Genomic DNA, 23,225 nt, shown 5'->3' with positions numbered 1-23,225 from the left:
TAATTCCTGGGGCTCATCCTCCTCACTGAGACCATGAGGCATCATGAGTTCAAATCACCCAGGGACTGTCTCCCCACCAAAATACAAGCCTCTGACCCTGCTCTGGCTGAGGAAATGGGCGGGTCTCTGAGACCCAAAAGCTACTGATATGATACTAAGACCTCGGTCCCTCATCCCATAAATGCTCTTCAGCCTCTGTGTACCTCTCCCTTTCCTTGTTTCACGGACAATCAAGATTCCTAAAGGGATCTTGAACCTCTGGTTCACAGGAGTACCCAAATATAAAGAGCAATGCGGTTCTATCTATCTACATGCCCACCAAGAACAGCTGTGGGGACATCCATGAGGAGAGTCTCTACCCTGCACGGACTCCTCATCCTCAGGCTTTTCCCCATCTCATCCCTGGAATCAGGTATCCCCTCATCAGGGTATTTTCTTACAAGTGCCCCACCCCCCAGGGTACTGTGCCCCCAGTTTAGACCAATCACAGTAAATTCTGTCCCCAAACCATAGTGTTCTGAATCTTTGGGATTGACCACTTGCAGATCATGGTCCTAGCCAAGGGACATCTGGTCACACTTTACTGACCTCCAGGAGTCAGGCATGGCATCTGTCCTCTCTAGGCTCTTTGAGAGATGGGAACTTGCACTTCAGGAAATGAGTGGTGTATCCTTGGAAGGGGCTCCGAGAGGAGCCTATCAGGGAGGCTTCCTGAATATCTATAGGAAAGGGTGCCCTGGGCGTTGAGTGTGCCTCTCAGGTATGTGTGGCCACAGTGCCACTCTTCCCTCTTCTTTCTGCTCCCTGCTCCTTCCTCCCCAACCCCTGCTCCTTCGCCCTGTTCCCCATCCCCTGCCCCTGCCCCTGCTCCTCCTCCATGTTCCCCATCCCTCTCCCTGCTCCTGCTCCCTCTCCTTGCTCCCTTCTTTCCACCCTGCTCCTTGCTTCTCCCTGTTTCCTCGCCATGAGCTATGCCCTTTCACTCTTCCCTGGCCCCTCTGCCCATCCTTAGTGCCCGCCACCCTTCTCTCCTTGGAGCAAAAGCTAAGAGAAGTGTAAGGAGTGGTGTTCTGCCCAACCACTTCTAAGTGCCTTCCTGCCACCCCCCACAAAACCACATACCTAAATCCCAACCTTGCACAGTGTCCATGGAGGGACACCTGCTTATCTGAGCATGGGCGAGAACATGAAGCCATGAGGGGCGCCTGGGTGGCTCAGTCGGTTAAGCATCTGCCTTCGGCTCAGATCACGATCCCAGGACCCTGGGATCAAGCCCCACGTCAGGCTCCCTGCTTAGTGGGGATCCGGCTTCTCCCTCTCCCTCTGCCCCTCCCCCTTGCTGTGTTCTCTCTCTCTTCCTCTCTCAAATAAATAAAATCTTAAAAAAAAAAAAAAGAACATGAAGCCATGAACTTGGCTGCCTTCCCTGGTGGCCCAATATCTGCTCTTGAATCCTCATGGTACAACAGCCTCCTGCCTTGGACCGGGACTTCTACTCAGCCACAGTGAGTTGGGGACTCTCCACCTTTCTCAAACTCTTAAGTCTCCTCAAGTCCACCAACTTCCCACAACTGGCCCCTCAAGCCTCCCAAAGACCATCAACTTCTAACTGTGCTGGGGATCTATCTGGTCATGTTGTGTTTCTTGATCTGGATGCAAGCAACAGGAATATGCTCACTTTGTGAAAATGTAAGGAGCTGCACACTTGTGATATGTCCTCTTTCCTGGACTTGTTATATCTCCATGAAATTGGTCCCTCAAAAGAAAACTCCCCACCCTGTTCACACATCTCCTATGCTCCTTCCTTCACTTCCCTATTTACTCCCACCCTCTCTTTTTTCATACAATCCCCACATCCCCAACTCTGTTGATTCTCACTCCCAAGCACCCTCTCTTTCCCCACAGCACAGGGACCATGAATCCTGGAGAAGGGACTGGATCCTGAGAGGCCTTGGGGCCAGACTCCACCTGCTCTATTGTGAACCCTCTATAAATATTTGCTGAGCCATAAATCGCCTAGAGATTTATGGCTTAGAGATAATGTCCCTAATCCTGCAGCAGCCCCCACCCCTAGGTCTGCACGATCAGGTTGATGTAAGCAGATCACCATGCTATAGGGAAGTTGGGGTGAAAAGAAGTCAGATTGTGCTTAACAGAGTCCTCCCATGTGCCCCATCCCTGACTGGTGACTATACAGACATGCTGAGCCGAGCAGCCCTGCAGATTCCTGGTGGCCTGCAGCCTGGATGGGAATAGATAGGGTAGCAGAGCCAGAGTCTCCATATGTGCCTCCCACCACATGATGGAGGCTGGGCAACCTTCCCACCAGAGCTTCAAGGTACAGGGTGGGGGAAGACCGCTTCCACAAATCCAGGCCTAGCTTATGGCCCTCCATGCTGCACAGTGGGGTGGGGGGACAAAAGAGGAAATGTGAGTGGCAAGTTGGCCTGTAGGAAGTCTAATGCCTCTGCCATCTAGCTGCTACCATCGTCTGCCATTAGCTCTGTCTTCTTCCCGGCCTCTTCGGTCCTGTTCTTTCTGCCTCTCTACAGCTACAGAACAGCCAGGAGGTGTGACTGCCCTACTAGATATCAGTAGTTAATGAGAAAATACAGTTATTAAACTAGTACTGCATCAGTACAGAACTTGCCCCCATAAGTACATAAGATTTTAGTACATGACAGAGGTGGCATACTGACCACATTGGTGGGGAGAAAAGGAAAACTATGAAACTGGATCTCACCCTACTTCCCACTGTATATGAAAATCAATTCCAAAGAACACATGTAATAGACATTTGTGAGAGCGCTACTTGTTGGCTATGTTAAGCACAGTGTTACATAAGTGAATGGATGTGATGGCCATTCTGTAATGCATGTAGAGAAGTGTTCAAGAACACATGTAATAAAGATGTCTGTAAGAGTGCTAAAAAAAGAGAAAAAATCCATTTCGGATGAAGAATTTAAATGTCAAAAACAAAGCTTGCCACTTTTACCATCCACTAAATTTCCATATGTACATGGATCTATATCTGGACTTTTAATTTTTCTTTCTTTAGTCTGTCAGACTGCCTATTCATGTGTCAGCATCATACTGTTTAAATTAGAAAACCTTCATAAAATGTTCACTGGCAGAGGCTTAGTACTAATCCCCCCCCCATTATAGCTTTTCTTTTTTTTATGGATATTCTTCCATGTTTGCATTTTCATGTGACGTTCACTATCAACTTTTATCAGTTGCAGATAAAAGCTTATAGGTATATTTTGGGGGATCACATTGCATTTATAAATGAAGACTTGAGAAGGGAAACTGTCATCTTTATGATACTAATTCATCCTACTCAAGAACAAGGAATGTCTTTGTTTTTGTGTAAGTCTTTCAGGAGTGTTCTAAACTTTTCCTCAGATAAGTTTGCATTACCCCTTGTTGACTTTATCCTGACGGATTTTATCCTTTTTTGTTATCATAAATGGGGTTTTCTCTTCTATTATACATTATATCTGTTTCTTTGTGTGTATGAAAACTAATTTCTATATGTTGGTTTTATATTCTGCTATATTACTGAATTCTTTATTGTTTGAATTAGCTTTGTTATTGGTTCTCTTGGGAATTTCCAGGTATACTATGGATATTGTCTTAAATAGAGGTATTTTTGGGGTGCCTGGGTGGCTCAGTCAGTTAAGTCATGATCCTGGAGTCCCAGGATCGAGTCCCACACTGGGCTCCCTGCTCAGGGGAGTCTGCTTCTCCCTCTGACCCTCCTTCCCTCGTGCTCTCTCTCTCTCTCAAATAAATAAATAAAATCTTAAAAAATATAGAGATATTTTTGTGTTTTCTTTACCCAATCTTACATCTATATTTTTTTTCCTTGTCTAACTGCATTGGTCTAATACCTCCAAATACAATGTTGAAAAGGAGTGGAGACAGAGGGCATTGCCTTATTTCTGATCTTAGTGGAAATACTTTCCATGTTGTTCCATTAAGTTGGTGATAACTTTAGGATTGAGATATACAAATTTTATCATGTTAAGAAGTTATCAGTTGATTTCTATTTTTGAATGATTGTATCAGAATTCTGCCAAAGTCTTTTAAAATATCTATGGAAATGATCATATGATTTTCTCCTTAGATCTATTATTATGTTGTATTATATTAACATATTACCTATAAAGAACCATCCTTATTCCCAGAAGGAAACTCACTTACTTGGTCATGCTACATTATTTTCTTAATGTAGTTCTGAATTCATTTGCTAAAATTTCATTTAGGATTATTGCATTGCTATTCATGAGTGAAAATAGTCCATGCTTTTTTGAGTGCAATCAATGTTATAATTGATTTAGAAAAAACATGTGGAGGTTTCATTTTCTGTTCTCTGGAATAATTTATTTGGCATTGGGATTAACTGCTCTGTAAGTTTGGAGAATTATCCTGTGAAACCATCTGGGCCTGGTGCTTTTTTATGAGGTGGTTTTTACTCACTTTCTCTTTTGTTTTATGGAAACAGTCTGTTAAGCTCTAATGGGGTCAATTTGGTAAACTGTGTTTCTCTAGGAAATTATCCATTTCACCTAGGTTTTAAATTTTATCCGTGTATGCCTTTTTATGTTTTGTCTTTTGGAATCATGCTAATGTCTTACATGAAAAAATATATAATTAAGTCATAGATAGGAAAAAGACTAAAATTTAATACAAAGATAAACATTATATTTGAAATAAAATGAATAATGTAATCATGCTGAGCAAAAAATAAAATAAACCAAGAAACTTTTGAATACAGTACTTTGACTATATATCCTCATATAAAGACCTAAAAAGGGCAAACAAATCTCTAGCTCTACCTTACTAAGTTTGTTTTTCATAGTGGTGTGGATGTTGAAATTCTAAAAATACATTCTGTGTATTGTAGGACTGAGCAAATGAGTAAACACACTGATGACACTGGAGGCTAGGGTTCTCACTGTTATAGAAGAAAAATATAAGTATAGAATGGGGGAAAGCTAGACAGAACCCCGTGATGTGTTGGATTAGAATTAGAGGTATCAGTGTGAACACATGAAATTCCATATATATAAATTTCTTAGCTTTATATAACAAGAGGGCCTAGAGGCAAAGATATTCCAGTATCAGTGAGTACATCTAGCTCCCATACCCTGGCTTTGAAATACTATTATCTTAGGGCTGGGGCTGGGAAAGAGGAAGTTATGTCCGGAAGTGATGTCGGTGGAAATGCCAGAGTAAGGGTCTTTAAAAATCTTCTCTTCCATAAAAACAATGAGAATACTGGCAAAAATTGTCAAAATTAACTTTTTTCAGAACTCTACACATTGACCAAAAGCTTATAACAATTCAGGAAGCGTGTATTCAAGAAAAATGGCTGAATCTCAGTAAGAACAGTATGCTTTGTGGCATTTGAACTTTCCCCATCCCCTTCTCCCTACCTCCACAACAGCCTTGAAAATCAACAGCCTTGTAATCCTGATGAAAACCAGCAGCCTAGCAGCCAGAAGGGGAAGTAAAACAGAGTTGGAGTTTCCTCCAAAGTCCCATTCCTAGAGAACTATCTTTATTTGACCGGTCTGGCACTTTCCTAGAAAACTCCATTCACAGGCCTTGTCTATTTGATTTGACTCAGAGTTCACCTAGCGTGAACAGCTTTCCCTGGGGTTTTTTTTCAAAAACAATCAGTAGCAACTGTTAACATAGCAAGTGCTTGAGGCAGTGATTATAGTTAGGACAAACATTACAAGCTGACCGAAAAACCTAACAGGAAAAGTTGGGTAAGGAGCTCTTCATAGGAGGCTTTGAAAAGCACTGACAAATTCCCAGGAATCTAGAAAACCACAAATATGCATAAGGCTGTGTGCATGCTCAGGATCTCTGGCTGACCTCGAGGCTCTGCAAAACCAGGAAGTAAAGGCTACGTCAAAGTTGTGAACAGCCTGCCAGAGCATTGAAGGCATGCTCCAACAGGTGCACAGAGCCCATCAGCAAAAGCTTGGAGACTTAATGGTTCTAGGTGTTTAAAGAAATATCTGCCATTCATTACCTGACCGCAAAGCTAATGAAGCAGAGACTCAGCGGCCATATAGGACAAAGAATACAACCTTTACAGAATTAGTTTAGGAATGTCACTAAAAAAACAAAGAGCAAGAAAAATAAACCCTAGAATGGGGGAGAGAATCTGATTTCCAGAGCGGCCATGTAATATTATTTACAATGTTAAGTTTTCAACAAAAATTTATGAGACATGAAAAGAAATAATAAAGTATGACCCAAACAGAAAAATGAAGTAGCCAATAGACTTGTCCCTGAGGAAGCCCAGATACCGGGATTAATACACAGACTATAAGTCAGCTATTGAAAATATTTTCAAAGAACTAAAAGAAATCATGTCTAAAGAACTAACTGAAAGTATGAGAATGGTATTCTAACAAATAAAGACTATCAATAAAGAGACAGAAATGATAAAATAATAGAATTCCAGAATTGAAAAACACAATAACTGAAATTAAAAATTCACTAGAGGGACTCAACAGTAGATTTGAGCTGCCAGAGGAAAGAATCAATGAATTTGAAGGTAGGTCAACCAAAATAACCCATTGTGAGGAACTGAAAGAAAAAAAAAATTACACAAATAAACAGAGTTTCAGAGGCCTGTGAAACACCATCAAACATATCAACACACACATAATGGGAGTCCCAAAAGGAGAGAGTAGAGAGAAAGGTGCAATAAAGAATATTGAAAGGAATAATGGCTGAAAATCTCCCAAATTTGATGGAAAATATTAATCTATACATCCAAGAAACTCACTGAACTTCAAATAGGATAAACTTAGAGAGAGCTACATCTAGACACATCATAAACAAACTTATGAAAGTCAAAGACAAAGAGAGAATCTTGAAAGTAGTAAGAGGAAAGTGACTCATCACATACAAGTGATCCTCAGTAAGATTAATAGCTGATTTCTCGCCAGAAGGCAATGGGACAACATATTCAAAGCCCTGAAAGAAAAAGACCATCATATAAGAACTCTATATCTAGGGTGCCTGGGTGGTGCAGTCGGTTAAGCATCTGACTCTTGGTTTTGGCTCAAGTCATGATCTCAGGGTGGTGAGATTAAGCCCTGTGTTGGTCTCCGTGATCAGTGGGGAGTCTGCTTGAGATTCTCGCTCCCTCTCCCTCTGCCCCTCCCCCTATGTTCATACTCTCTCTCTCTCTCTAACCTAAATAAATAAATCTTTAAAAAATATTGAACAGCTAAATAAAATATTGAGCATAAAAGGCAGATATAGACAGAATGGATGAAAAATGTGACTTGATTATATACTGTCTACAAGAGACACACTTTAGATTCAAAGACACAAATAAGGTGAAAGTAAATGGATGGAAAAAGATTTGCCACGCAAATAGTAACCAAAAGAGACCTGGCTATACGACATCAGATAAAATAGACTTTAAAACAGAAATTGTTACTGGAGGTAAAGTAGGACATTCTAAATTGATAAAAAGTTTAATCTATCAAGAAGACATAACAATGATAAAAACATATGTACCGAAGAACAGAGCCCCAAAATAAATGAAACAAAAAGACAGAACCGAAGAGAGAAGTAAACAATTCAACAATAATAGTTGGAGACTTCAATGCCTCACTTTAAATGATGGAGAAAACAGCTAGACAGAGGATCAACAAAGAAAGAGAAGACTTGAATAACACTATAAACCAACTAAACCTAACAGACATCTATAGAACAGTCCACCCTACAACAGCAGAATACACATTCTTCTCAAGTGCACAAAGCCAGAAAACAAGTCCCAATAAATGTAAAAGTACTGAAATCATACAAAGTATGTTCTCTGACCACAGCTGAATGAAATTAGAAAGTATAAACAGAAAAAAAATGGGGAGTTCCACAAATACGTGGAAAGTAAACATGTTCATAAATAACCAATGGGTCAAAGAAGAAATCACTAGGGAAATTAGAAGATACTTTGAGATGAATGATTAAAAAAACACAACATATCAAAACATAAGGTATGCAGCTAAAGTGATGCTTATAGGGAATTTCATAGTTATAAATGTGTATATTAGAAAGAAGAGAGATATCAAATCAATAACTTATTCTTCCATTTTCAGAAATTAGAAAAAGAAGAGCAAATTAAGCCCAGAGCAAGCAGAAGGAAAGAAGTAATAAAGATTAATACCTAAAAATAGAAGAAGGGAAGTGTCCAAATTCATCCTATGAGACCAGCATTATCCTGATACCAAAACCAGATAAAGACACAACAAAAAAGAAAACTACAGGCCAGTATCTCTGATGAACATAGATGCATAAATTCTCAACAAAATATTGGACCGAATTTAACAATACATTAACAAAATCATGCGCCACAATCAAGTGGGATTGATTCCAGGGATGCAAGGTGGTTCAGTATTCCCAAATCAATCAATGTGATACATCACATTAACAAGAGAAAGGATAAAAACCATATGATCATCTCAATAGATGCAGAAAGAGTACCTGACAAACTACAACACTCATTCATGATAAAAACTCTCAGCAAAGTAGGTTTAGAGGGAACATACCTCAACATAATTAAGGCCATATATGAAAAGCCCACAGCTAACATCATACTCAGTGGGGAAAAACTGAGAGTTTTTCCTCTAAGATCAGGAACAAGACAGGGATGTCCACTCTCACCACTTTTATTCAATATACTGGAAGTCCTAATCACAGTAATCAGACAAGAAAAAGAAATAAAAGGCATCCGAATTAGTAAGGAAGAAGTAAAACTTTCACTGTTTGCAGATGAAATGATACTATATATAAGAAGCCCTAAAGACTCCACCAAAAAAAACTACTAGAACTGATAGCTGAATTCAGAAAAGTCACAGGATACAAAATTAATATATAGAAATCTGTTGCATTTTTATACACTAACAATGAAGTAGCAGAAAGAGAAACTAAGAAACTAAGATAAATTAACAATCACATTTACAATTGCACCAAAAATAATAAAATACCTAGGAATAAACTTAACCAAGGAAGTGGAAGACCTATACTCTGAAAACTATAAAACACTGATGAAAGAAATTGAAAATGACACAAACAAATGGAAAGGTATTCCATGCTCATGGATTGGGAGAACCATTATTGTTAAAATGTCCATACAGCCCAAAGCAATCTACAGATTTAATGTAATCTCTATTAAAATACCAAAAGCATTTTTCACAGAACTAGAACAGATAATCCTAACATTTCTATGGAACTACAAAAGACCCCAAATAGCCAAAGCAATTTGGAAAAAGAAGAACAAAACTGATAGTATCACAAGCCCAGATTTGAAGATATATTACAAAGTGGTAGTAATCAAAACAGTATGGTACTGGCACAAAAATAGGCATGTAGATTAATGGAAAAGAACAGAGAGTGCAGAAATAAACCCACACTTATACGGTCAATTAATCTGTGAGAAAGGAGGCAAGAATACACAATGGGAAAAGACAATCTCTTCAATAAATGGTATTGGCAAAACTGGACAGCTACATGCAAAAGAATGAACCTGGATCACTTTCTTACACCATGCACAAAAATAAACTCAAAATGAATTAAAGACCTAAATGTGAGTCCTGAAACCATAAAATTCCTAGAAGCAAACACTGGCAATAATTTCTTTGACATCTGCCATAGAAACATTTTTGTAGGTATGTCTCCTCAGGCAAGGGAAACAAAAGCAAAATTAAAGTATTGGGACTACACCAAAATAAAAAGCTTTTGTACATCAAAAGAAACCACCAATTAAACAAAAAGGCAACCTACTGAATGGGAGAAGATATTTTCAGATCAGTAGGGGTTAATCTGATAAGGGGCTTATATCCAAAATATACAAAGAACTCATACAACTCAACACTAAAAAGCCCACAAATAATCCAGTTAAAAATGGGCAGAGGACTTGAATAGACATTTCTCCAAAGAAAACATACAGATGGCCAACAGACACATGAAAAGATGCTCAACATCATTAATCATCAGGGAAATGCAAATTAAAACCAGAATGAGATATCACTTTACACCTGTCAGGATGGCTAAAATAAAAAACACAAGAAATAACAAGTGTTGGCAAGTATGTGAAGAAAAAGGAACACTCACGTACTGCTGGTGGGAATGCAAATTGGTGCAGTCACTGTGGAAAATAGTATGGAGGCTCTTCAAAAATTAAAAATAGAATTATCACGTGATCCAGTAATTCCACTACTGGGTATTTACCCCAAAGATACAAAAGTAGGGATCCGAAAGGGTACGTGCACCCTGATGTTTATAGCAGCAATGTCCACAATAGCCAAACTGTGGAAAGAGCCAAGATGTCCATCGACAGATGAATGGATAAAGAAGATGCGGTATATATTTACAATGGAATATTACTCAGCCATAGAAAAGAATGAAATCTTGCCATTTGCAAAGACATGGACAGAGCTAGAGAGGTTAATGTTAAGTGAAATAAGTCAGAGAAAGACAAATACCATATGATTTCACTCATATGTGGGATTTAAGAAACAAAACAGATGAACATAGGGGAAAAGACGAAATCAGAGAGGGAGACAAACCATAAGAGACTCTTAACTCTAGGAAACAAACTGAGGGTTGCTGGAGGGGAGGTGGGTGGGGGGAAGGGGTAACTGGGTGATGGGCATTAAGGAGGGCACCTGATGTAATGAGCCCTGAGTATTACATGCAACAGATGAATCACTAAACTCTACCTGTGAAACTAATAATACACTATATGTTAATTAATTGATTTTAAATAAAAATAAGAAACAAAAAGAATAAAAGAGACAAACCCCTAGACTCTTAAATACAGAAAACAAACTGGTGGTTGCCAGAGAGGAGGTGGGTGAGGGGATGGACAAAATAGACAAAGGGGATTAAGAGTACACTTAATCTTGGATGAGCATTGAGAGAGGTACAGAATTGCTGAATCATTATATTGCACACCTGAAACTAACATCTAACACTGCATGTTAATTATACTTCAATAAAAAATAAGTAATAAAGATTAGAGTGGAAATAAATGAAATAGAGAATTGAAAAACAATAGAGAAAATCAACAAAACCACAAGCTGGTCCTTTGAAAAGATCAACAAAATTGATAAACCTTTAGATTAAGAAAGAAAAGAGAGAAAACTAATTATTAAAATAAGGAATGAAAGAGGGGACCTAACTACTAACCTTACAGAAATGAAAAGAAATTTAAGAGAGTACTATGAACAACTGTATGTTAATAAATTAGAAAACCTAGATGAAGGGGACAAATTCCTAGAAAGACACAAACTACCAAAATTGACTCAAGAAGAACTAGAAGATCTGAGTAATATTATAATAAATGAAGACATTAGATTAGTAATAATAATAATAATAATAAATGTCCTACAAAGAAATGCCCAGGAAGGGGGTGCCTGGGTGGCTCAGTTGGTTAAGCAACTGCCTTTGGCTCAGTGAGGAGCCTGCTTCTCCCTCTCCCTCTGCCCTTCTCCCCTACTTGTGCTCTCTCTCTTTCTCTATCAAATAAGTAAATAAAATCTTAAAAAAAGAAAAGAAATGCTCAGGACTAGATGTCGATGTCTTTACCAGTGCATACTACAAGTATTTAAAAAGAATTAACACTAATCTTTTCACAGCTCTCCCCCAAAATAGAAGAGAAGGGACCACTAACCATCTCATTCTGTGAGGCTACTATTACCCTGATACCAAAACCAGACAAAGACATCATAAGAAAACAATAGATCAATATCTTTTCTGATGATAGATACCATAATTCTCAACAAAATACTAAAAACTGAATCCTAAAAAGGATTATACACCAGACCAAGCAAGAGTTGGCCCAGTTAAGCAAATGCGGCTCAACTCGCATGGAACTCAAGTAATGTAATACAGCATATTCATAGAATAAAGGAAAAAAACCCACATGGTCGTATCAATAAATATAGAAAAAACATTTGACAAAGTTCAACATCCTTTCATGATAAAAACACTCAACAAGTTAAGAATAGAAGGGAACTTTGTTAACACTTAGGGAGCAGTTAATATATACCAGAGGCACTGTTCTAACCACTTTACATTCATTAAGTAATTTAATTCTCACACCAACGCTGTGAGGCAGGAACTATTATTACCCACATTTTGCAGGTGGACAAACTGAGGCACAGAGCATTAAGTAATATGCTAGGATTCCAATATAGAAATTCTGGCTAGAGTCCATGCTCTCAACCACAATCAGCTATTCTGTCTCTCAAAGAACGTGGGATAATAATAATGATAACCAAATTGGGTTTCCTAAGAACTAATGATTTGATCTTCATCTGTAAGGAAACTTAATTCGTAACACTGTTAACTTGTATCAGTGACCATAGTTTGTAATGCTGGTTAAGAATTTTTAGTATTAATACCAATGTTTATTTAACCAAGTTGGTAACATTGGGTCAATATTGACATTTAACTGTAATTTAACTCACAGAAGTGGTGATGATCATTTATATAGGCAAACATAATTTATAACATTGTTAAAAATTTATAAAATTAGTTGTAAAATTTGATGGCATCAGTAATGGTGATTCAATTTCTATTTGCCACTAAAATTTGATTCATAACTGTGGTACTCATAATTTATATTAGTAATCATAACTTTAATATTAGTAATTATTCATAATATAAACTGGAGTGTTAACCATATTAATGATGATTTCTATTAGAAGCTATCAGATAATTCAAAACATAGTTACTCATAATTTATCTTAGTAATCTTAATTGGTAACATTGGCAATAATTTGCAATATTAGTTATAATATTTGATGATATTAGTAATGATAATGCAACTTCTTTTCAGTATAATATAACTCAAAACAGAGACTTATAATTTATATTAGAGCATAATTTGTAATATTGATAATAATTTGTAATAATAGCTATAATCCTCAATGACACTAGTAATGATTATTCAATTTGTTAGGAACTGCAATCTGATTCATAACACGGGTACTCATAATTTACACCAATAACAGTAATTTGTAGTATTAGCGATAAGTTGTAATATTGGTGATTATATTTTATAATAATAGTAACCCACACTTCAATTGCTATTGGTAAGCAATTTAATTTATAACATCGCTGCTGATGATTTTCATTGCCAGTCCTAATTTGCAACATTGGTGACATTTCTACAGGAAGAATATTTGCTAATATTAGTAATGATGACTTGATTCTATATGTAATATAGCCTGGTTCATTACATTACATCTGTTTATTTACAGTAGAAGCCGATTTTTAATACTGCTGAGAAAAGGTACTATAAGAAACGGGATCAGCGACTGAAATCACACCTGTAAGCTCATCAGTAAATCCATGGTATTAATAAACCCTGTCGCGAAGCAACTTCACCCTCCACAGCACACAGCGGCTGCACTCCCTGACAGTGTTGCCATTGCTAACGCATCCACTCGCAATAATGTCGCAGTACACACGATGCTCTTCCCTCCTGCCCATCCTACGTCCCCCAGACTCACCATCTCTTTGTGATTGGGGTAGAAGGTCTGATCGATAAGAGGGAATTCCTCGGTCCCCAGTTTCTTGTGCAGTCGAACCATCTGGGCGAACTAGAAAAAGCCAGGAGAGATGGGTCAGCATGCCCTTCACCGGGACAGAGTCTCCAAGCTGGGATTCCGAGCTTCAAGCTTTCTCAGTTCCCCCAGATCACAGTGATGTCGGGTTCCCACATGCATGCATGCACAAGACAGTCCCTCACCAGCAGCGCCCTTCCTGTCACTTACCACCCAGGGCTTGTCACAGAAGTTGTAGACAGAATGCAAAGAGTTGACGCTGGGTATCCCAGCATACTGCAGCCCAATGACCAAACTGCGGTAGTCCCCGTTCCGTGCCATGCTGAAGGCGTGCTGGCGGATCAGCACAAAGTCTGGCTTCAGAGACCTGGGGTGGCAGGGGGAGAGGTGTCAAGGATATGCCCCCAGAGCTCCCCACCACCCTTAGAACAAAAACCAGGTTTCTACGGGGGCACCTGAGTGGCTCAGTCAGTTAAGCGTCTGCCTTCCTGGGATCGAGCCCCACGTCGGGCTCCCTGCTCAGTGGGGAGCCTGCTTCTCACTCTCCCTCTGCCTGCCTCTCTCTCTCTCTCTCTGTCAAATAAATAAATAAAATCTTAAAAAAAACCCAAACAAACAGGTTTCTAAATCTCCGCAGCTCCTAGAAATTGCGAAGTGGTTGCTCAGCTCAGCACACACACACAAGCTGTTTCCTCCCGCACCAGCACCCTTTCCACCCTTTCCCCATCTGGTGATCCCAGGGTCCTGGGATCGAGCCCTGCATTGAGCCCCATCAGGCTCCCTGCTCAGCGGGAAGCCTGCTTCTCCCTATCCCTCTGCCGCTCCCCCTGCTTGTGCTCTCTCCCTCAAATAAATAAATAAAACCTTTAAAAAAATGTCTCTCACAATATTGGTCTTCCTCATCCAAACTGTAGACCCCTCCACCATCCAACGATTCCTATATCCTTTTGCTGCTATGTATTTTTTCTTAGCACCTTTACATTTTCTGATTTGTTTATTGTATGTATCCCACAGTAGAATATAAGCTTTATGAGGGCAGATGGTTTTTTTTTTGGGGGGGTGGGGGCTCTTTTTGGGGGTCGGTTTTGTTAACTGCCAGGTCCTCAGCATATACAAGAGGTCCTGGTGTACAATAGGAGCTTAATAAATATTTGCTGAATGTAAAATGCTGAGGGCAGCACCTGGCATACAGTAGATTCTCAAGAAATATTTGCTGATTTAATAACTAAAAAGTTTGGCTTGGGGCGCCTGGGTGGCTCAGTCGTTAAGTGTCAGCCTTCGGCTCAGGTCATGATCCCAGGGTCCTGGGATCGAGCCCCGCATCGGGCTCCCTGCTCCACGGGAAGTCTGCTTCCCCCTCTCCCACTCCCCCTGCTTCTGTTCCCTCTCTCGCTGTGTCTCTCTCTGTCAAATAAATAAATAAATAAAAATCTTAAAAAAAAAAATGAAGTTACCCAAAAAGCTCTTAAAAAAAAAAAGTTTGGCTTGTGGTCTGCTAGGATTCTGGGCTCTGCAGAAGAGAAGCTATTTTCCCACATTCTGTACCTAATTTAATTTTTTTAAAGATTTTATTTATTTATTTGACAGAGAGAGAGGGAGAGAGCACAAGCAGGGGGAGCAGCAGAAGGAGAGAAGGCGCCCCCCTAATTTCTTTTTAAATCGACATATAACATTGTGTAAGTTTAAGGCGTAAAACATGTCGATTAGACACACTTATATACTGTAATAGGATTGCCATTGTAGTGTTATTTAGCAGTTCTATCATGTCACATAATTATCATTTCCTTTTTGTGGTGGGAATAATTAAGTTCCAATCTCTTAGTAAGTTTGATAATTATGATACAATATCGTTATCTATATTCACTATACTGTGCATTGGATCTCCAGGACTTACTTATCTACCAGTTGCAAGTTTATACCCTTAAACATTTCTTCTATTTTTTTTAAGATTTTATTTTTTATTTTGAGAGAGAGACAGAGAGATCATGAGCAGGGGGAGGGGCAGAGGGAGAGGGAGAAGGACAAGCAGAATCCCCGCTGAGCAGGGAGCCCGATAGGCGATAAGCGGCTTGATGCGGGGCTCACTCCCAGGACCCTGGGATCATGACCTGAGCCGAAGGCAGAAGCTTAACCGACCGAGTCACCCAGGCGTCCCTAAATATCTCTTCTATTCTACCACCCCTCAGCCCCTGGTAACCACCATTTCACTCTGTGTTTTTATGAGTTTGGCTTTTTTAGATTCCATAGACAAGAGATATCGTACAGTATTTGTCTTTCTCTGTCTGATTTATCTTACTTAGCATAATGTCCTCAAGGTCCATTCACGTTTTTGCAAATGGCAGGATTTCCTTCTCTCTCGTAGCTGAATAATATTTCATAGTGTATACACACCACATCTTCTTTATCCATTCATTCACTAATGGGCACTTACATTGTTTCCATATCTTGGCTATTGTAATATACCTAAGTTCTTGCTCACAGAAGGATGGGTGGGGAAGTGGGGGCTCTCCCTCAGCTCTAAGGGAGTCTTCGTGCCTCTCCCATAACACCAAGTTAACCTTTCTCTACTTACCGCACGACCTTCACCCCATTCCGAAGAACTTCCATGTCCACAGAGAATCCACCATTGGCGTGAGCCACGAGGTTGAGATCAGAGAATTCAGCCTAGGAAGGAGAAAAAAAAAAAAATCCGTGATTCACCCACATCACACAAAAACGACCAACCAGTTTTCGGTCTGGACAGCCGACCCCCAGGTCCATCTGCCCCAACTAACCTGTTCTACTTTAATGTCAATTTCTCCATGGATCTTTTTCCCTTTGAAGTATTTTGCCCTGGAGAGGAAAAGCAGAGCACAGACATCAATCTCAGAAGACAAAACCCAGGCCAGTCCTTTGACCCTGTTGCCCCTTCAGAGCCATGAAGTGTTTCGTGATTGTTGAAACACTTTGCCAAGCTCAACAGTGCTTTGGGTACCATAAAGTCTGTTGTGATCTCTCATGGAGGTGTGTAAATGTCAGAGGACATTGTGAACTCTAAACTAAGTCCTCAAACCACAGCCGGCAGGCAGGCGTTCCCCAGAGCGTGGTCTGCTCATCACACTGCTACCAGAAATTTTTTTTTTTTTTTAAGATTTTATTTATTTGACAGAGAGAGACTCAGCAAGAGACGGAACACAAGCAGGGGGAGTGGGAGAGGGAGAAGCAGGCGTCCCGCTGAGCAGGGAGCCCGATGCGGGGCTCGATCCCAGGACCCTGGGATCATGACCTGAGCCGAAGGCAGACGCTCAACGACTGAGCCACCCAGGCGCCCCGACCAGAACTGTTTTTGAAAAGCCTTGCCAAAGGAGGAGGGCTTCGTAAGCTGTTAACGTACTTTGGAATTGCATGGAGGTTCGTAAATGGCAAAAAACCAAAAACCAAAAAGCATAAACCAAAAAACAACAAAACAAAACAAACCCGTAGAGAATACGTGTATATGAAGTGTGCCCGGGCATGCCTCAGTTGCGTGCGTCTGCTTGTGCAGCCTGAAGCATCTCTCTGCTCTCTGGCCCTTTCCCATGGGGGATCACACTTGTCCGCGTGTGGCTGTGCGCTGTGAGGGACCCAACTGTGGGTGGGCGGCTATATAAAAAAGGAGGAGCAGACCGGGGGTGGGCAGGCTGGCGGTGGGTCTAGGGATGGAAGCCCGGGCCAGCAATGATGGGCGCGGGGAGCGATGCGGCTGAGGGCGAGGGGAAGCCACAGGAGCGAAGACGGGTAGGAGCAACAGCGGATGCAGGGGGAACTGCCATGTCACTCTCCCTGGGCGCGACCCGGCTGGGCTTGGTTTCCAGCGGCATCCTCCCCCAGGCCCAGGATTCCTACCCGACAGGTTTCGCTACACGCGGAAGCTCCTCTCCAGTCAGGGGTCGCACACAAGAGGGATGACGAAAGGAGCCACTCCCAGGCTTGCCTCTGACACAGACAGCACGGACAGGCCCTGGCGACTTCACTGACAAACCCCAAAGACTCCAAGCACAGCCATTTTCTCCTCTCCCTCTCCCTCCCCCCCTCCCTCTCTTTCTCTCACACACTCCATTACTGACACTGTCCCCTCACAAGTGTTGGAAGAGAATTTCTCTGAGACCTGCACATTTTTCACTTATAAAATAATGATGAGTGTAGGTTATATCACTGTATTTCAAACTTTTTTAAAAAAAGATTTTATTTATTTATTTGAGAGACAGAGAGACAGAGAGACAGAGAAAGCGACAGAGAAGACGAGTGGGGAGGCAGAGGGAGAAGCAGTCTCCCCCACTGAGCAGGGAGCCCGATGCGGGGCTCGATCCCAGGACCCCCCAGGATCATGACCTGAGCCAAAGGCAGACGCTTAACCGACTGAGCCACCCAGGCCCCATATTGCAAACTTTTTTGACCATAAGTGTAGTGAATACTGTGGCGCTCTGCTCAGATGTCCTTTTCATGGCCAATGCACCCTGAATATCAGCTCTTGACAGCTTAGGGCTATGTCCCACTGGGATCTGTCTTCTCTCACGGAGGACTGCTTTGGCCAAGGTTATACCTACTTCAGGCCGCCCATGTCTTATATCTGGTCTGCGAGTGCGTACAAAGGCTGGCCTCTTTGCCTCAGTCTAGGCTGACTCCGAAGGACCATCCCACCCCCTGAGGTCGCCCTAGGATCGGCTGAGGCCTCTGATGCAGCTGCATTGTGGACCAGCGTCCCCCTCTGCCCAACCCTGCCCTCCTTACAGGCGTTGATCCTAAAGGCACTCCCCAGCAAGCCTCCTGCATACAAACGCCTGCCTCCAAATCTGTTTCCTGAGAACCCAACCTAAACCAGTGTGCGAGAGATGTCAAACCACACAAAAAAAGACTCTAACGCCATTCTGGAATTGGGTCACCCAGCAGCCAGCAGGCAATGAGGAACCATTATTTGTCGGGGAGGGGGGAGCCCGGATAGCCCCGAACATGCTGTAGCAACATAAAGCACCCTGTAGCGGGTCTGGGCTGTGGTTCTGGCAGGATGCCACTTGCACCGTGTGATCTGGCAGATTCCATGATACTGGACGTGTCAGTAGTGGGAAAAGAGGCAGTGCGGAGTTCATTGTCATGAGTGTGAGAATTACAGGGTGGGCCCCTGGGGTTTGGGGGTAGCAGTAACTTTTACTGAGAGTGAACTGTAATGAGATACTGGTGGAAGGGAATGCCCCAGTTGGTGAAATATCCCTGGAACTTGAGAGGCGTGAGGGAAATGGTAAGCAGACTCCAGTGACTATTTGCTAAACACCATCGATTAGCTGAAGAAATATGTGACATGTTCAGGGTGAGTAATCGTTAATCCAAAGGAAAATGTGAAAGCCAGAGGACCCCCTTGGCTACATTTAAGGAAACCCCAATCTTCTGCAACTGGAGGGCAGATGGGGGGGCACCAAGAGGTTAGGGCATAATCATAAGTGTAGCAAGACCTCAGAGAAGGTTGAGTTCTCAGGCCCAGCACATCTCCTATGCCATGATCAGGGCCCTAATAGGACAAGTGAAGCCCTTAGACTTGGGGTAGGGATATCTGGGAAGATGCATGTAACACCTCAAACTTATTGATTCACCTGAACCCACTGGGCCTGCAGAAGCAGCCCCCTCCTCCTTGTTAGAATGTAGACCTTTCTGCTTGAAGGTAATACGGAGGACTTGAATGAAGCAGGTGCCTTATAAAACAATGCTTGCCCCTTTCAGAACCTACCCCCTTCCCCTCTTAGCAACCAGATCAATAAGCAGGGTCAAATCCTAGCACACCTGATTGGAGAGGTTCTAAGCTTGCAAAGGAAGGAAAGAAATAATACACAGAAGCTGAAAAATCTGGCCAATATGTACTGACAAGAGCTGTGAAAGTATGCATGAAAGTGGTTCCTGAGGACAATGGACCAAAGAGGTGGAACATGACGTTGGAGCACTCTCCCAGGACCCAGAACTTAAAACCCTGGCAAGGACTCTAGGAGATGTTGCCGATACACTGTTGGATGACTTGCGGAAGCTTGGAGAAAACAGTGGTCCACACTGGCAGAAATGCCAGATCTTCCATGGCAGACTGTGGAAAAAAGGATCAAAGGACTCAAAGAAGCAGACATGTTAGAAAAGACATATTACGTAAGTCTAAGAAACTCATCAGCTGACTCTCTTCTATGGGAAGGCCCAGAGGATCTACCCAACTTACAAAATCAATAAGGAATATGCTGGTAAGAGTGGCACCAGCCATGCTGAGAAGCACAACAGTGGAAAGGTGGTAAATGAAGTCCTGTCCCAGGTCCTGTTCGAAGTGGGTCCCAGTCTGCAAATGCATAATTAAACTGGACATATCTGTAGTTGTCAGAACCCCTACGTGGGTTCCTTGGCTTGTGGGGTAAGAGCTATTGTAGTGGGGAGGTCCAAATGGATGTCTCTGGAACTACACACCCCTCCCCTGATCAAATCAGCAAATCCAAGCTAATATTATATCTGTCCCAAGGGTGATGGTGGAAACTAGCGCTACTTTGAAAGATCTAAAGGATGCAGGGGTGTTAGTCCCATCATATCTCCCACCGGATTGGCCAGTTTGGCTCCTGGAAAATGTTTGTAGACTCCTGCAAGCTCGACCAAGCAGTATCCCCGAGGCAAGCGGCTGTACTGCACAGGATGCCATCGCTAGAGCAGACCTCAGGTCCGGCAGGTGGCCGCTGACTTCCTGAATGTACTCTTCTCTGTTCTGATCAGAAAAGAGGATCTGCGACATTTCATGTTCACATGGGACTGACAACAATATTTGTTGATGGTCTTGCCACGGGCCTATGCTGTCTTTCTCACCCTGTGTCATCATATGGTCCAAAGGCACTGGGCCATCTGGACATCCACAGAATGTCACACTGGACCACTGTATCAGTGACATCAATATTGATTGGGCAAGATGAGCAAGAGATGAGTAGCACATTGTCTTGATAAGACGCATGCACTCCAGAGGGTAGGAGATCAACCCTACAAAGACTCAGGGGCCTGCTGCATTAGTAAAAGTTCTAGGGGTATAGTGGTCCAAGGCAAGCCCAGGACAACCCCCCCCCAAAGTAATAGGGCAAAGCATTGCATCTCACACCTCCTACCATGAGAAAAAACGCACAACACTTGGTAGGTGTCTTCAGGTTCTAGAGGCAGCATATTCCACACCTGGAGATACTGCTCTGATTCATTTTTCAGGTGCAACCTAAGGCTGCCGTCCCTGAATGGGGGCCAGAGCAGAAAGGGCTCGGCAGCAGATCCAGACTATGGTGCCAGCAGTCTTTCCACTTAGGCCATATGACCTGGTAGATCCTATGATACCGGATAAGTCAGTAGTGGGAAAAGATGCGGTGTGGAGCTTACGGGAAGCTTGAGTGGGAGGCCCTTGGGGTTCTGGAGCAAGGCCAGGCCATCTGCAGCAGAGAATTACATGACTCTTGAGACACACTTCCTGGGCTCCAGAAGAGACAAAATGCTTGACTGTGGGGCACCAAGTGATTGTACCTCCAGGTGCCCCATCATGAGCTGGGTCCTGCGGGCCCACCAAGTAATAATGTCAGATGGACCCAGCGGCTGGGATCAGGCTCAAGCCAGACTGAGCAAGCTGCCTGAGCAGGTAATCTCGATGCCCGTATCATCCACACTGGTGCCCTAGCGCCTCCCTCAGCTCACCAAGGGGCCTCCTTACAACCAGTGGATGAAGGAAGGAAGAAAAAGCGTAAGCTTGGGTCACAAATGGACTGGCTTGGTATGTGGGGAGAAGCAAAAAAGGGACAGTGCCCGTACCATAGCCCCACTCGGAGTGGTCCTGAAAGACAGTGGCAGAGCTCCCAATGGGCAGAGCTTTGGGCTATGCCCCCGGTAATGTACTTAATAGGGAAAGGGAAATGGCCCAAGATTAGAATATATACTCACTGATGGGCAGTGATGGGTGGCTTGGCTGATCAGGACAAGGAGTATTATGCTAAGCGAAATAAGTCAGTCGGAGAAAGACAAATATCACGTGATTTCACTCATATGTGGGATTTAAGAAACAAAACAAATGAGCAAAATGAAAAAGAGAGAGAGGCAAACCAAGAAACAGACTCTTAACTATAGAGAACAAACTGATGGTTGCCAGGGGCGGGGCGGGGGCATGGGGGAAATAGGTGATGGGCACCGGGTGATGTACGGAAGTGTTGAATCACTATCTTGTAGACCTGAAACTAATATTACACTGTGTGTTACCTAGCTGAAATTTAAGCAAAAACTTAAAAAAAGAAGATCAGGACAAGGAGGTCTGGGACACAGAAATGTGGGTGGACATGGGAGTGGGCAAAAAGTGAGGCGTGAAGATCTGTGCATTGTGTGTTAACGCCCACCGGACAGCATCCACAACGGAAGCGGCACTAAACAACCAGGTAGACAGAATGAGTCAGCCCGATGATGTCAGCCAGCCTCTCAAGTCAGCCAGCCCAGCGCTAGCAGATGCGCACATGAATGAAGTAGCAAGAGGAGCAGAGATAGAGGCTCTAAGTGGAACCTACGGCATTATTGCGGAATATCCAATCTTCCAGCAGCAGAGACCAACATTAAGCCTGTGACACGGCACCATCCCTTAAGAAGCCCAACTAGCCACTTTGTGGCAAGCTGACTCCATTGGGCCCCTTCCACCCTGGAAAGACGAATGACTCATATTCTATATGTGGGTTTGCCTTTCCTGACTGCAGGGCCATAGCCAGTATCGCTGCCCGAGGGCTTATACAATGTTTGACCCACCAGTATGAGATCCCTCATGACACTGCATCAAACGAAGGACACACTTGACAGTAAAGGAAGTGCCAAAGTGGGCCCATGACCACGGAGTCAACTGATGATGTTATATACCACACCACCCAGAAGCTGCTGGCCTTGAACAACTAGCCACAGCTAAGATCCTAGCCTGGACATGATACCATGAAAGAATGGGGCACCATCCTCCAAAAGACCCTAAATCGACGGCCCATTCTTTGTGCTGTGTTCCCAGTAGGTAGAACACATGGGTCTGGGGACTCGGAGGTGAAAGTAGGAGAGGCCCAGCTTACCATCAATCCCAGTGATCCACTTTTGGAATGTGTGCTTCTCATCCCCTTAAGGCTCTGCAAGGTTAGAGGTCCTGGTTCTCCAAGGGGGAACACTGCTACCAGGGAACACAGCAAGAATCCTATTACATTCTAAGCTACGGATGCCATCTGGACACCTAGGTTCCACATGCCAATGGATATGAAGAGGAATGAATCACTGTCTTTGCAGGGTACATGACCCTGAACATCAGGAGGGGGTGGGGCTGCTCTTACAAGGCGGGAGCCGGGGGCGGAGGGGATAAGTTTGGCACCCAGGCGATCCATTGGCTGTCTGTGAGTACTCCTTGCACAACTCTGCAGGGAAATGAACAAGGACAGCAACCACAGCCTGGGAAGGGCATGGGGACCAAGGGCTCAGGGATCCCTCAGGGATGAGGGAATGGATCACTCATCAGGTAAGCCACTGAGACCAAGAGAGGCGCTAGCTGAGGGTGAGGGGAACCTGGAACGTATAGTAGAAGGAAGGAGACAATGCTTCTCATTTATTTCT

At 42.8% G+C, this 23,225-nt stretch overlaps 1 protein-coding gene across 2 annotated transcripts in view; it reads right to left on the bottom strand.

The window, feature by feature from the left end:
* The window catches only part of SYN1 (synapsin I), a 46,355-nt gene that overhangs the window by 18,428 nt on the left and 4,702 nt on the right, over window positions 1-23,225 (bottom strand). For both annotated transcript variants that reach the window (XM_006732176.3, XM_006732178.3), the window contains exons 2-5: window positions 16,388-16,445; window positions 16,186-16,277; window positions 13,824-13,980; window positions 13,560-13,649 (exon numbers count right to left, since the gene is read on the bottom strand). In XM_006732176.3, coding sequence (XP_006732239.1) covers window positions 13,560-13,649; window positions 13,824-13,980; window positions 16,186-16,277; window positions 16,388-16,445 — 397 coding nt within the window. The remainder of the gene's footprint in view (window positions 1-13,559; window positions 13,650-13,823; window positions 13,981-16,185; window positions 16,278-16,387; window positions 16,446-23,225) is intronic.

Source organism: Leptonychotes weddellii, chromosome X, assembly GCF_054177405.1.
Source record: "Leptonychotes weddellii isolate Sample4059 chromosome X, ASM5417740v2, whole genome shotgun sequence".
NCBI lineage: Eukaryota > Metazoa > Chordata > Mammalia > Carnivora > Phocidae > Leptonychotes > Leptonychotes weddellii.
The sequence above is the reverse complement of the archived record's forward strand: the minus strand, read 5'-3'. Positions and strand labels throughout refer to the sequence as shown.